The sequence below is a fragment of the Sceloporus occidentalis genome, unplaced genomic scaffold (assembly GCF_023333645.1).
Source record: "Sceloporus occidentalis isolate IW3139 unplaced genomic scaffold, rSceOcc1.0.p SCAF_5, whole genome shotgun sequence".
Taxonomy (NCBI): Eukaryota; Metazoa; Chordata; class Lepidosauria; order Squamata; family Phrynosomatidae; genus Sceloporus; species Sceloporus occidentalis.
Window position 1 is genome coordinate 1,354,368 of NW_028316985.1, and position 13,323 is coordinate 1,367,690.

A 13,323-nucleotide genomic window follows, 5' to 3' on the forward strand; every position below is an offset into this window, starting at 1 on the left:
AGATACAATTGTAAAGTAAAAGTAGAATTAATCCTCTGTCTCTGTGCAATTTACTTATGTATTGACTCATCATTCAACGACTTATTCAAAGAGTCTCTTTTGGTTGGGGCTAACTCATTTGTTGGATGCATTTACATCCAAGGGTACTAAAAGAACTGGCAGAAGTAATCTCAGAGCCGTGGAAAGAACAGGGAGATCTGCAAATACAAGATTGGTATAAATGGCAATTAATGATAGGTTAACATGTGGAATTAAGGTTAAAAAAAGGAATAATGAAGAGAAATGGTTGTGAAGCAATATGGAAAATATTTGTACAAAAAGGTTTAGTAAAAGAGGGAGGTGTTTTACTTCCACCAGAAGAATTGCACTTTCAGAGAGTAGAGTAATATGAAGAGATTAGGCTCTGGTGATGGGGAGCACTTGGGGAAGGAAGGGGGGAAATGAATTAGTGGTCAATTAATAGTATTATACTTTTGTGGAATTATGAATATTTTATGATGCAAAGAAGACTGTAAGAAGAATGAAGATATTAATAATAATTTTACTTCCTGACAGTAAGGGCTGTTTGACAGTGGAAGATGCCCCAGGATGCCTCGCTTTAACTATCCATTAAGAAGCCAAGCCCTCCCTCCAGTCCATCTGCCTTGGTCCAGGCCTCGGAGGCAGAGAAGAACTGCTGGGCCTGGTCCCCTTCTTCCCCACCGCCATTCCCTCCTCCCTTTGTGCCGTGTCTTTTTAGATTGCAAGCCTGAGGGCAGGGAACCATCTAATTAAAAAGATTGTATGTACAGCGCTGTGTAAATTTACAGCGCTTCATAAATAAAGGCTAATAATAATAATAATAATAATAATAATAATAATAATATATGCTGCCTCGAAGAGTGGTGGAGTCTCCTCCATTGGCCATCTGTCACAGGAAGGGCTTGGATCATGTCTTCTTGCATAGCAGAAGAGGGTTGGATTGGATGGCCCTTGGGGCCTCTTCCAACTATGGGATCGTGTGGTTATACTGTATGAACCTATTTGCTAGGTTCATAGACCCCAGCATCTGGAAGCCAAGCAGGGCCAGGCCAGATAAGCACCTGGATGGAAGACCAACAGGTGGCAAGGCTGGGCATCTCCATGGACGGCTAGGGAGCCCTCTTGCCTGCAGAGCTCCAGCTGCCAGTCAGAGCGGATCATATTGGGCCAGCTGGACCATTAAAGCCTGATTCGTATAAGGGCAGGGTCCTATATTTTTAGTCAGCGCCAAACACCATCTCAAATTGCTTGAGTGTGGAAGCTTTCTGTCTCTACTACAAGTAGTAGAAGTGTTTAAAATGGAGAGGGAATGTATAATTTTTCTAAACCCATTAAACTAATAATAATAATAATAATAATAATAATAATAAAAGACCATGTGTGTCCATTGCTTTCTTTCTCTTTCTGCTTTAGCTCCAAGAGTGTCCAGTTTCAAGAAGGGGAAGGGATTCAAATAACATTTGGAAAATAGCAAAAATCTGTGATTCTTGAGTGTTGAGAAACTCTGGTGAGAAGAAACCTGAGCTGATAAGAATCTTTGCAATTAGAGATTTATTCAACAAACAATTTGCACATGGATCTTTAGCACAGAAAATGCCTTTTTTTCCTCTGGGCCAATATTTTTTGTGCGGAAAGCACTGCTTTTCCTGGGTATTTTATTCCGCCCAAAATGGACAGACCTTTTCTGGGCAGAAAACAATGCTAAGTTTTATCCCAAACAAACCATGAGCCTCAAACTGAGCCGTTTTCAAAGACATTTTTCCAGCGAGAAGAAAACCACAAAAATTCCTTACTCCTTCATTTGACAATAACTCTGGCAAAGAGTGACATTCCTAGGACCTTTTCCCACTTGAGGAACTCCAGACTGAAATGGGGCTTAAATTAGAATCAAATCAGAAAATAAACTGAAGGTAAAATGGAGAAAAACAGCAGCTTTTTACTTTCAGAACTTCCCAAAGTTCGGTTTATTTTCACGCTATTTCACGTTTGCAGGTTTGCGTTTGCATGTTTGTCGTGTGAAAAACTTCCCACATGTGTGGGTTTTTTTTAAATCTAGTTTAAATCCCATTTCTGAACAGGATTTTGCAAGTGTGATAAGGTCCCTGTCCTAAAATGTCCAGTTGAGCTCTCAAGAACTTGGACCGTCCTGGACTTTTGCAAAGCAAAGGAGATTTGGTTCTGCCCTGAGAGCTGCTAGATGGGCCGTTCTGGTTCTGGTCCTGGTCCTGGTCCTGGTCCTGGTCCTGGTCCTGGTCCTGGTCCTGGTCCTGCCTTCCTTCCCCACCTGGGCCTCCATCTTTCTGTTCTTGGTTCCAAACTTTCCGGCCAGAAAATCCAGAGGGAGAAAGTGCTGTTTTCAAACCTTCAAAGCCTTGTGGTGCAAAAAGGATCTCTGGAGGCCTCTCAATGCATCTAATTAAAAACCTTCTTATTTGTCTTGGTGCATGACAGAGACAGACAGAAAACAGCCAGGTTTGGGGGGAGGGTTGATGTCTAAAAGGGGGGAGCAAGAAGAAATTAAAGAGACCCAGCTGGGGCCAGAACCTGAGGGTCCCTTTGGTTGTCCTCCAACCTGGAGAAGGAGGCGATCCGTCATCTTCCTCTCCATTCAATCCTCCTTCTGCTCCTGGGAGCCTGGCTTTCCTCACCAGGGTTTGCTGGAAGGACCAAGAGCACCAGAGACTGAACCCAGAGTAGCTACTAGGGTTCATCCAACAGGTAGAAGAGGCTCTTCCCTCCATCTCACCACCTTCCCAGGTACATCGTCTGATGGGGACGCGGCAGACGGGACCTTCTTGGTGGTCCTCTCCAAACACTATGGAAGTCCCTTCCTTGGAAGGCTAGGCTGGCACTTCCCATCCCATCTTCCTCAAGCAAGTTAAAAACTTTATTCCAGCAAACCTCTGAAAATAAGATTTTCTAGGGGAAACAGGCCTTTCATAATGTGCCAGACATTGATTTCTCATGCAGTTGCTGTTTGTGATGGTGGTGCTGCTGTTTAATTTGTTCTGGTTGGTTTTAATTTTATGACGTTTTTTTTGCTTTTTAACGCTTGTGTGCTGTTAATTTTGAACTGTACTTGTTTTAACTCTTGTAAGCCGTCTCAAGTCACAAACTGGGGAAAAGGCAGGGTAATAATACTAATAATAATAATAATAATAAATACTTACAGTCAGTTAAGACTAAACATTCATGTCAAGGGACTACCATTACCTTTACCTGTAATAATAATAATAATAATAATAATAATAATAATAACAGGGTCATAAGGTGAGGAGCAAGCAGAGAACAGCAGGAGACCGGGGGCACTTTGCAATAGAGTTGGAGCATAGAATTACTCACCTCCATACTCTAAGTCATTTTAAAACATTCACATTTTAAACACAGGTCAATAGTCCCACTATATTCTGCACTGGTTAGGCTTCATCTCAAGTTTTGCATTCAGTTCTGGGCGCCTCGATTTAGGACAGAGAAGGGCAACAAGGCTAATAAGAGGAACAGTGTTCCCCTTTATTCCACCTTTCATCAGTTTGCTTATCACCGTATCTGGGGAGAATTTACCCAATGCCTTGCTGAAACCCAGATAAACGAGAACTAGAGAACCCCAGCCTTCTTCTAAACTAGTGGCCCAATTTTAAAAAAAAGATGTTAAGATTAGTTTGCCAGAATTTGTTCTTAGGCTTCTTCTAAACACTGCGCTGTCATCTAGATACTTGCAAACAGAGTCCTTTATAATCCGTTCAGTTCAATGGGTCTCCTCTAATTGGGATTAACTCATAGGATTCAGGCCATTGTGGATTGTGTTTAAATAAAAGAATGAAAATAAACTTGGTCCACAGTAAAATAACTCCAAGCTGATTTGCAACTTAATGGTCCACAATGGAGGGATCTTTTCTGGCTGCAATTGCCCTCATTGCTGCCTTCTTCTTATGGTTTGACTGGAGATATCACAAATACTCCTGCCATGCACACACATCTACACAACTCCAATCCAGCTTCACACAACGCAGAATAAGTCTCCTGGCTTCCATAAATAAATACTACAATAGTTATGCAGTTAGGTGGCTTTGAAAGAAAAGGAAGCAGGTTCATGGGAAACTAAGAGGAGGAGAGGTTTGCCCATGGCATTGCCCTGTGCCATCAAGCTGGTTTTGATTTATGGCAACCTGATGAATGTGAGACCCTCCAAGAGACTCAGTTCCTCACAGCTCTATTCAGGTTTTGCAAATTCAGGGCAGGCAAGTTTCCTTGACAGAGACAAATAGAAATGCATGCTGTGATCACTAAAATCAGTATGGATTTCTGAGAAACAAGTTATGCCAAACTAATCCAGTCTCTTGTTTTGATTGAGTTATAAGCTGGGTAGATAAAGGGAATGTTGCAAATATTGCATATCTTGATTTCAATAAGGCTTTTAACAGGGTTCCCCATGACATTCTTGCAAACAAGCTTGTAAAATGTGGACTAGACAATGTAACATTGTTGACCGGCTGAACCCAAAGGGCGCTCAGCCATGGCTCCTTTTCATCCTGGAGAGAAGTGACCAGTGGGGTGTCCAGTGGGGCTCTGTCCTGGGCCCAGTGCTATTCAGCATCTTTGTCAATGACTTGGATGACAGAATTGGGGACATACTTATCAAATTTGCAGATGACACCAAACTAAGAGGAGTAGCTAATACCCCAGAGGACAGGATCAACATTCAAAATGCCCTGAATAGACTAGAAAGCTGGGCCAAAGCTAACAAAATGAATTCCAACACAGAGATATGTAAGGTACTGCATTTCGGTAGAATAAATGAAATGCATAGATATAGGATTATGGGGGACACCTGGCTGAACAAGAGACTTATACATGTGAAAGGGATCATGAGTCATGGTCAACAGTGTGTAAGTGGACCCTTGTTATCTGCTGGGGTTTGGTTCCAAGATCCCCCGTGGATAACAAAATCCATGTATGCTCAAGTTCCATTAAATATAATGGCAGAGCAAAATGGTGTCCCTTATAAAAAATGGAAAATCAAGGTAAATTCATACTTTTTGGGAACATTTTCAAACCGTGTATGCTTGAATCCGTGTATAAAAAATATGTGTATAAGAAGGGCCGACTGTATTCTTATAGCACCTTTGAGACTAACAGAAAGAAATTGGCAGCATGAGCTTTTTCTTAGTAGACTGAAGTCTATGAATTCTCATGCTGCCATTATCTTTCTGTTAGTCTTAAAGGTGCTACAAGATCTCTCTACACACTGATTCTACAGACTAACATGGCTAATGAGTCAACAGTGCGATGCGGCAGCTAAAAAGGCCAATGCGATTCTAGGCTGCATCAATAGAAGTCTAGTGCCCAGATCAAGGAAAGTAATAGTGCCAGTCTATTCTGGTCAGGCCCCACCTGGAATACTGTGTCCAGTTCTGGGCACCACAATTCAAAAAGGATGTTGAGAAACTGGAGCATGTCCAAAGGAGCGTGACTCCAGTGAAGGATCTGGAAACCATAAAGCCCTATGAGGAATGGCTTAGGGAGCTGGGGATGTTTAGCCTGGAGAAGAGAAGGTTAAGAGGTGATATGATAGACCTCTTTAAGCATTTGAAAGTATGTCACATTAAGGAGGGAGCAAGCTTGTTTTCTGCGGCTCCATAGAATAGGACACAATGGAGCAATGGATGCAAGCTACAAGGAAAGAGATTCCACCTCAACATTGGGAGGAACCTCGTGGTAGTAAGTGCTGTTTAAGAATGGGAGATGCTGGCGGAGTCTCCTTCTTTGGAGGTTTTTAAGAGAGGCTGGATGGGCATTTTCAGGAGTGCTTCAGTTGTGTATTCCTGCATGGCAGAAGCGGGTTACACTAGAAGACCCTCTGGATCCTTTCTAGTTCTCAGATCCTATGGTTCTATTAAGTATCATGGCATTAGGACACCAGACACCCCTGCTGTCCCAGTTGCACTGTTATTCTTTTGCTCATCCAAGAAGCTGGTGAAAATGAGCAGTCTCTGTTTGTTCTAGAGGATGTTTTTAGTATAGAGATTTTTGGCATGAAAGCCAAAGCATATGAGAAGAGGAAGAGTTGAAGGAGATGGTTATGTTTAGCCAGGAGAGGAGAAGACAGTCATTACTAAATATCTGAATAGCTGTCATCATGTGGAGGATGGAGAAGCCTGGTTGGTTGGTTGGTTTGGCAGATGGCTTCTTTGGCCATAAAATCATAGAGCTGTTGAGCCCAACCCAATGCCAGAGGAGGACATTCCCAGATTAGATAATGATGATGATGATGATGATTATGCTTTATTTGTATAGCACTGTAGATCTGCACATATTCTTTGCTTTAAAGCCTCCAGTGAAGGGGAGTGCATCATCTTACAAGGGAGGCCATTCCACTCTCAAATGGCTTTTACCGTCAGGAACAATGGAAGGAGCTGGGAAGGTTTATTGGACAGGAGAAGACTAAGGAGAATATCTCATGGAGAAATGCTGCCGCGATAGACGCGAGATTCTAAAGATGAAGCCGGGTATTTTCGCACACGCTGGCATCCAGGGAAGTGCAACTTGTTTGTATCCTGGACCTCAGCCGCACTTATCCCACAACTTTTAAAAAACGGCAGACCCCCATTTTTGAAAATCAGCCAGATAGGTGCGGCTGAGGTCCAGGATGCAGATGGGTTGCACTCGCTTGGACTCTGGCGCATGCTCTCCATGTCATAATCTCCTAAAACGTGCCATGATGAAAGCCATATTTAAATATTTTAAAATATGTCAGGTAACAGATCTTCTGCTCCAGAGACCAGAACACAAACCAAGAGACTCAGATTGCAAGAAAAGAGATTCCACAAAAACATTAGGAAGATCTTGACTGCAGGAGCTATTTGACAGTGAAAGATACTGCCTTGGCGGGTGATGGAATTTCCCTCTTTGGAGGTCTTTAAATGGAAGTTTGATGGGCATCTTTCAGAAATACATGCTGTATTCTTGCCTGGCAGGAGGCTGGAGTAGAGGGATTATGTGGTCCCTTCTAACTCTAGGTTCCATCACTCTTAAAACTTCCTTATATTTAGGTGGAATCTCCTTGTAACTTGAATTGAACAGTTCCCATTCTAGCCCTCTAGCAGTTCTAGCAGTTGAAAACAAGGTCTGTCTATCCTAGTACAATAACACACCAAAATGCAACAATAGCTCACAGGGTAAAATCTTTAATATTATAAGCTGAGCACAATTAACTGAAGAAAGAATGCAAAGTTGGCACACAATCCCAAAGGTCTATTTTAATGTGAATGCAGCATAGCTATTGAATCAAATGGATTAACTACCATCTTGACTCACCATTCAATAACCAATTGAATGGATCTACTCTAGTTGGGACTAGTCAAGGGAATCACTACCAATTTTGCAAAGAATAAGCAAACTGGCTTAGGCCCATTTTAATCTTTGCTTCTTCTGGCTCCCTTTCCTCAGAGCTGAACGCAATGGAACCCAAAGACGGTGGCAATCAGACAGCCGTTGTGACCGAATTCATCTTCCTGGGCTTCTCCTCCGTTCCCCACGGCCAGGCCTTCCTCTTCCTCCTCTTCCTTCTCATCTACCTCATCTCCATGGTGGGCAACTCTCTCATATTCACCCTCATCCAGCTGGACTCCCGCCTTCACAGCCCCATGTACTTCTTCCTCAGCCAGCTCTCCTGCTTGGACCTTTGCTACTCCTCCGTCACCGTCCCCAAGATCCTGGTGAACCTCTTGCGCCAGAGACACACCATTTCCTACAACCAGTGCATGGCTCAAATGTTCTTCCTGATGACCTGTGCAGGGTCCGAGTGCGCACTGCTGACCGTCATGGCCTACGACCGCTATGCCGCCATTTGTGAGCCCTTGCGCTACTCTCACCTCATGAGCAAGAAGGTGTGCATCCCTCTGGCAACCGCTTCGTGGATCTGGGGCATCCTGGACTCCGCCATTCACACCACACTGGCCACCAATCTGTCCTTCTGTGGGGCCAACCGCATTGACCACATCTTCTGTGACGTCCCCCCACTTCTGAAAATTGCCTGCAGCGACACCTACGTCAACGAAATGGCCCTTCATGCGGCAAGCGTTTTTGTGAGTCTCAGCCCCTTCTTGTTGGTGGTCATCTCCTATGTCTACATCCTATCGGCCATCTTGAGGATCCGCTCCAACACTGGAAGGCGCAAAGCCTTCTCTACCTGTGGTGCCCACCTGGTTGTGGTCATCATCTACTTTGGGATGGCAAATGTGAATTACAACCGCCCCAGTGCTGGCTACTCCATGGAGATCGACACCCTGATCTCCACCTTGTATTGTATCATCACCCCAATGCTCAACCCCCTCATCTACAGCCTCCGCAACAAAGAGGTGAAGGAGGCCCTGAGGAAGCTCTGGTTGGGCGGCCAGAAGGAGGGATACACGTTCCCCCACAAGTAGTGAAGGGCATGCTGGGACTGGGCCTCTCCCAGCATCCCTTTGGCCAGTGCCAATATCTTCCAGTTTGAGCAGCTGCTTAGCTGCCATGTTTAGTGTCCCAAATCCTCTTGGTTGCTCCCAATGAGAGTAAATAGACTGAATCAGCTATTGAACTTTGGAGTCAACACATAGGAAAATCTGGTTCAAAGGGTCTATTGTAGTTTGGGGTTCCAGTTGGATTTGGATAAGGCAAACGCTTCCACAAAACTGCACAGTGTGCACAGTTTTTGCATTTGTGTTTCCTAGAAGCATTTGCCTTATTCTGGGTATGCAAAACATAACAAACTTTGGTGCACAAAAACAGGAATCTCTGTGTACAGATTGCTGAGATTATTCATTCTTTATTGCAAGATGATGAGATGTAATTTCTTTCATTGCAAGAAGGAATGGATAGCAATGGGGACAACAGGCCGATTAAAACCTCAGCACCAGTCAATGGGAGTGAACCCAGGAAAAGGTGGTGGCTGCTCCTAGGAGCGAATATAAATACAGGGACAGAGCGGGTTTCAAAGGGGTTGTTGATGTTTATTGCATCCTGAAGGGTGAAGAGCCATTGAGGCTGGGTTAGGTTGCTGTGAGGGGCAGTTAGAAAGGGTTTTAGGTTCCCAAGAAAGGGACAAAGAGTGTCCTTAATTATGTTGTTGTAGCATCCTGCGGGAGACATAGTCTTCAGTGACTAGTGGAGTCCCAGGTAACCAGAAGGGTTATAAAATACAGAAGTATAATAAAGTTTCAGGGGGAACTTAGTTTTAAGGGAACATATATAAAGCTATAAAGAAACAATTACCAAGACAAGCTAAAGAAAATGACGAACTGTGTAACTGATAAAGTATTTACGCACAAGATCCATTGTGAACACCATCCACTAAAAGAGATATCGGATTCAGCCTGACTTGCAAATAAATTCCTTACTTTGTTTCTACAAGGAGCTGTCTGGAGTGATTTCAGAAACATATTAAAAATACTACTAACATTGAAAAAAAATCTTTTAGGTTTGGGACACATATGTCTGGCTGTTGAAGAATAATTGGTGCCAAGTGCAGGAGACACTTAAGAGAGTCCTGGGTTCAAGTCTCCTAGTGAAGAATTGGCAGGATAGTGGCCATCACCTTCACATAATTGGCGGAAGCGGTGGGATCAAAAAGACCCCTTAGGCTGCCATCCGAGGAAATAGTTGGATGGGTGATTCTCATCGTGACAGGATTGTTTGATTTATTAATTCTTCCTTGCAAGAAAAAAAGTATACAAAGACTTAACATCCTGGTAGAAAATTGCTGGGGTGAACTGTCAGGCTAACAGCCTTCAAATAAGGAAAATTCTGGATACTCCCATCCAAAATCCACAAAAACACTGATACCTTTTCTGGGCCAGCCTAAATGCACATTATACATACACGTTGCTAGCTTTTGAAGCTCCACTGGCTTCCTTTCAAGCAAAAATGTTAAAAATTATTCAGGAGAAAGAAAGAGAGAGAAAAGGAAGGAAGGAAGGAAGGAAGGAAGGAAGGAAGGAAGGAAGGAAGGAAGGAAGGGGATGATGCTAGTCATAAACTCTGCATTTGGTCAAGATGTTGTAAGTTGTAGTCCTCAGTTCAGATAGTCTGGAAGGGTATTGATGCAGGATGGGCTTCTCCCATTTTGGTTGGGCCAATAAAGGTATCATTGTTTTGTGGCTTTTGGATGATACTGTACTTTGCTATATGGTCAATATGGCTACTCCTGGATATATTTTTCTGGATGCCTCAGTGCCACATGGCTGGACAGAAGAGGAAGCAGCCTGAACAAGTCCAAACATGTGTGTGCATAATGTCACAGAAGACAAAGCCCAGAAATATGTGCAGACAATCTGAAAGGAGGAAGGAAGAGTATGGCCTTCAGTCCATTGGAAAATGATGGTGTGGGGAAGTCGGGCTCTTCTTCATTGACCCCCTGCCCAGGGGTTGGCAACCGGAGTGAGGATGTGGGGCATCACTGGAGCAGCTCCACGTAGTTGGCGGGGAAGAGGCCGTCTTTGCCGTGGCAGCGTCCGCGCCACCATCCCTCATCCACCTGTTCGATATCGGTGATGGTGTCTCCAGGATAGAAGGAAATCTCATCATCCCCATCTGCAAAACAGGGAAAGAATTGGGATCACCTTTTCTCTGGATCAGGAAGCGGTACCCATTTGGGGTGGAGAAGGGTGGCTTCTGTCAGTCGGGGACAAAATGGATAGAATAGGAAGAAGGAAATTCCTGAAGCTACAGGACAAGGAACTAATTCATTGTTCTCAAAATCCACTGGGGATAGTCCACACAATTAATATACAACTCATTCAGACCAATGAGGATGTGATCTGGCCAGACGTGGTTTGCAGGAGTTTGAATCACAGAATCATAGAGTTGGAAGAGACCGCAAGGGCCAATTCCAGAGAAAAAGGCTTTGTGGTTTTTGCTGGAGTATCTGGGAGTATCCGTGAGGATAATGCATTATTGCACAAGTGGCCATCTGTCTGCTTTGCATGCATTCGGATGGCTGTGCATTTTTAATTGCAGTATTTTACTGTGAAAATACTGGAGTATTTTAATTATATAGACAAACCCTTTGGAGAGTAACTTCCCCTACCCTGACCCCTACCTCTATGGGGTCCTAACAGAGGCAAAACAAGAGACCCACCTCCTTGGTAGTCATAGAGGGCCGTGGCAGACAGGCTTCCTCCTCTTCCTCCTCCTCCTTCCATTTCATAGATAGGCATTTCCATTCCTGCAGGAGAAGAAACCAAGATGGTGGAGATGTAGATTATGGCAAATCACAACGAGGAGGAATGGTTCCCTCTCCAACAATTCCAGAGGGATTAAGGGAGATCACCCTCCATAGAGCATCTGTACCACATGGTCCCACTTTAACTCCTATGGGTTCATCCCATGCCATCCTGGGATTTTTCGTTTTGGGAGGGTTACCTAGAATGATGGCCTAAGTGCCCTCAAGGCATCAGATCCCATCTGATCTTGGCAGCTAAGCAGGGTCAGCCACAGTTAATACTTGGATGGGAGACCACCAAGGAATCCCAGGTACTGTTAGGTTCTATTCCAGAACTAGCAAAGCAACCTGTGAGGATTCCTTCCCTAAGACAACCTTAGGAAATGCATGGAGTCACCATAAGTGCACAGGTGACTTGAAGGCACAGGCCTAAATACACACACATGATTTCAGCTTGAAAGCTAAGCAGGGTCCAGCCATGGTTAGTACTTGGATGGGAGATCACCAAGTGCTCTATTGCAGAGGAAGGAACTGACAAAGCCACCTGTGAGGAATTCTTGCCTAAGAAAACCCCAAGAAATTCATAGGGTCAGCATAAGTTGACAGGTGACTTGAAAGCACACGCACACCTGATCTTGGAAGCTAAGCAGAGTCAGCCATGGTTAGTCCTTGGATGGGTGACTATCAATGGATATCAAGTGCTGTAGGCTCTGCTTCCGAGGAAGGAACTGGCAAAACAACCTCTGAGGTTTCCTTGCCTAAGAAAACCCTACAAAATTCATGAGGTTGCCATAAGTCCAGAGACGACTTGAAGGCACACACAAACACATATAGAATAAACTGCTAGAGATTTTTTGTCCTCTAGTGCAAAGCAGTGTCCTAAAGCAATCTGGGACAAAAGTCTGAGTATCTCTCCAAACTACAGATCCCAGGACTCTGTGTGACGGAGCCAAGTAGGGCTGCCAGAATGGATACAAGGTGATGCTATCTAAAAGACTCAGGACTGTAAAACCCACCAAGCCAAGCCAAAGTCCTTGTTTTCCTTTATGGCTGTCCTCTCCCAACATGGTTCTTGCCTTCCAGTGGAAAGTGGTGGTGAAGGGGAGAGGTCCCATGCCCTTTGCTTCTTGCTGGTGCCTTCTGGAGTATTCTGGCTAGTGTAGACCCACTTTAAGTTAATTCAAATCAATTGCAACCCTGCCTGCCCTGAATGTGGACTGTCCCTTGCAGCTGCTATTTGGAAAATCTGGTAACAAGACTAGATGATGCTCTTTGGTCCCATCCTATGCTTGCTCTCACCTGAGGATCGGACAGCCATGTCTGGGATCTCCTCATAGTCCTGGCCACCATCGGCACCATCATCGTCATACATCAGTGTTGCATGGTCTACATGGGGCGGCATCTCCTCATAGTCCCCTCCAGCATCCTCCTCGAAGCTTGGTGGTTCTGGGCAGTCCGAGGGGCCAGCCACCTCCTCGTAGTCACCTCCGAAATCCTCCAAAGTTTCCACATAGATGGGCGGCTGAGGGATGCAAGGGGGCTTAGGGGGCCTTTGGACCTCTCCATCCCAACCCAGGTTCCGCGGAGGAAGGACGGGAGGCTGCTCTTCTTCCTCTTTTGCCTTTTCCTAAAGAACATCAGGCATTTTTTAAAAAGAAGAAGAAGTTGTCATTGTGACAGTCCCAGACTCAACAACAGCCATGACAAAACAATATTTGGTACTACGGTGGGCCTTTGGTTCCAGGACCCACCATGGATATCAAAATCTGTGGATAATCAACTCCCATTATATACTATGAGAAATAACAACAACTACTACTGCTACTAATACTACAGTGGGCCCTTGGTATCCACTGCAGTTTGGTTTCAGGACCCCCCATGGATACCAAAACCTGTGGATGCTCAAGTCCCATTATTATCCAATGGGGTATTATGATGATGATGATGATGATGATTATTATTATTATTATTATTACAGTGGGCCCTTAATATCTGTTGGGTTTGATTACAGGACACTCCAAGGGTAGCCAAATCCATGGATGCTCAAGTCCCATTATATCCAATGGGGTATTACTACTACTACTACTACTACTACTACAGTG

At 44.3% G+C, this 13,323-nt stretch overlaps 2 protein-coding genes across 4 annotated transcripts in view; one reads left to right on the plus strand and one right to left on the minus strand.

Annotated features, from left to right (window-relative positions):
• The first annotated feature begins 7,478 nt into the window (after nt 1-7,478).
• Nucleotides 7,479-8,447, plus strand: LOC149311513 (olfactory receptor 5V1-like). Its single transcript, XM_089526568.1, has one exon. The coding sequence runs from the start codon at nt 7,479-7,481 to the stop codon at nt 8,445-8,447; it is 969 nt and encodes a 322-aa protein (XP_089382694.1).
• A 406-nt stretch (nt 8,448-8,853) lies between these two features.
• The window catches only part of LOC149311514 (src substrate cortactin-like), a 78,587-nt gene continuing 74,117 nt past the window's right edge, over nt 8,854-13,323 (minus strand). For 2 of the 3 annotated variants that reach the window (XM_089527342.1, XM_089527341.1), the window contains exons 14-16: nt 12,521-12,848; nt 11,138-11,224; nt 8,854-10,590 (exon numbers count right to left, since the gene is read on the minus strand). In XM_089527342.1, coding sequence (XP_089383468.1) covers nt 10,454-10,590; nt 11,138-11,224; nt 12,521-12,848 — 552 coding nt within the window. In that variant the 3' untranslated portion in view covers nt 8,854-10,453. The remainder of the gene's footprint in view (nt 10,591-11,137; nt 11,225-12,520; nt 12,849-13,323) is intronic. The other variant, XM_089527343.1, reaches the window with a different exon arrangement.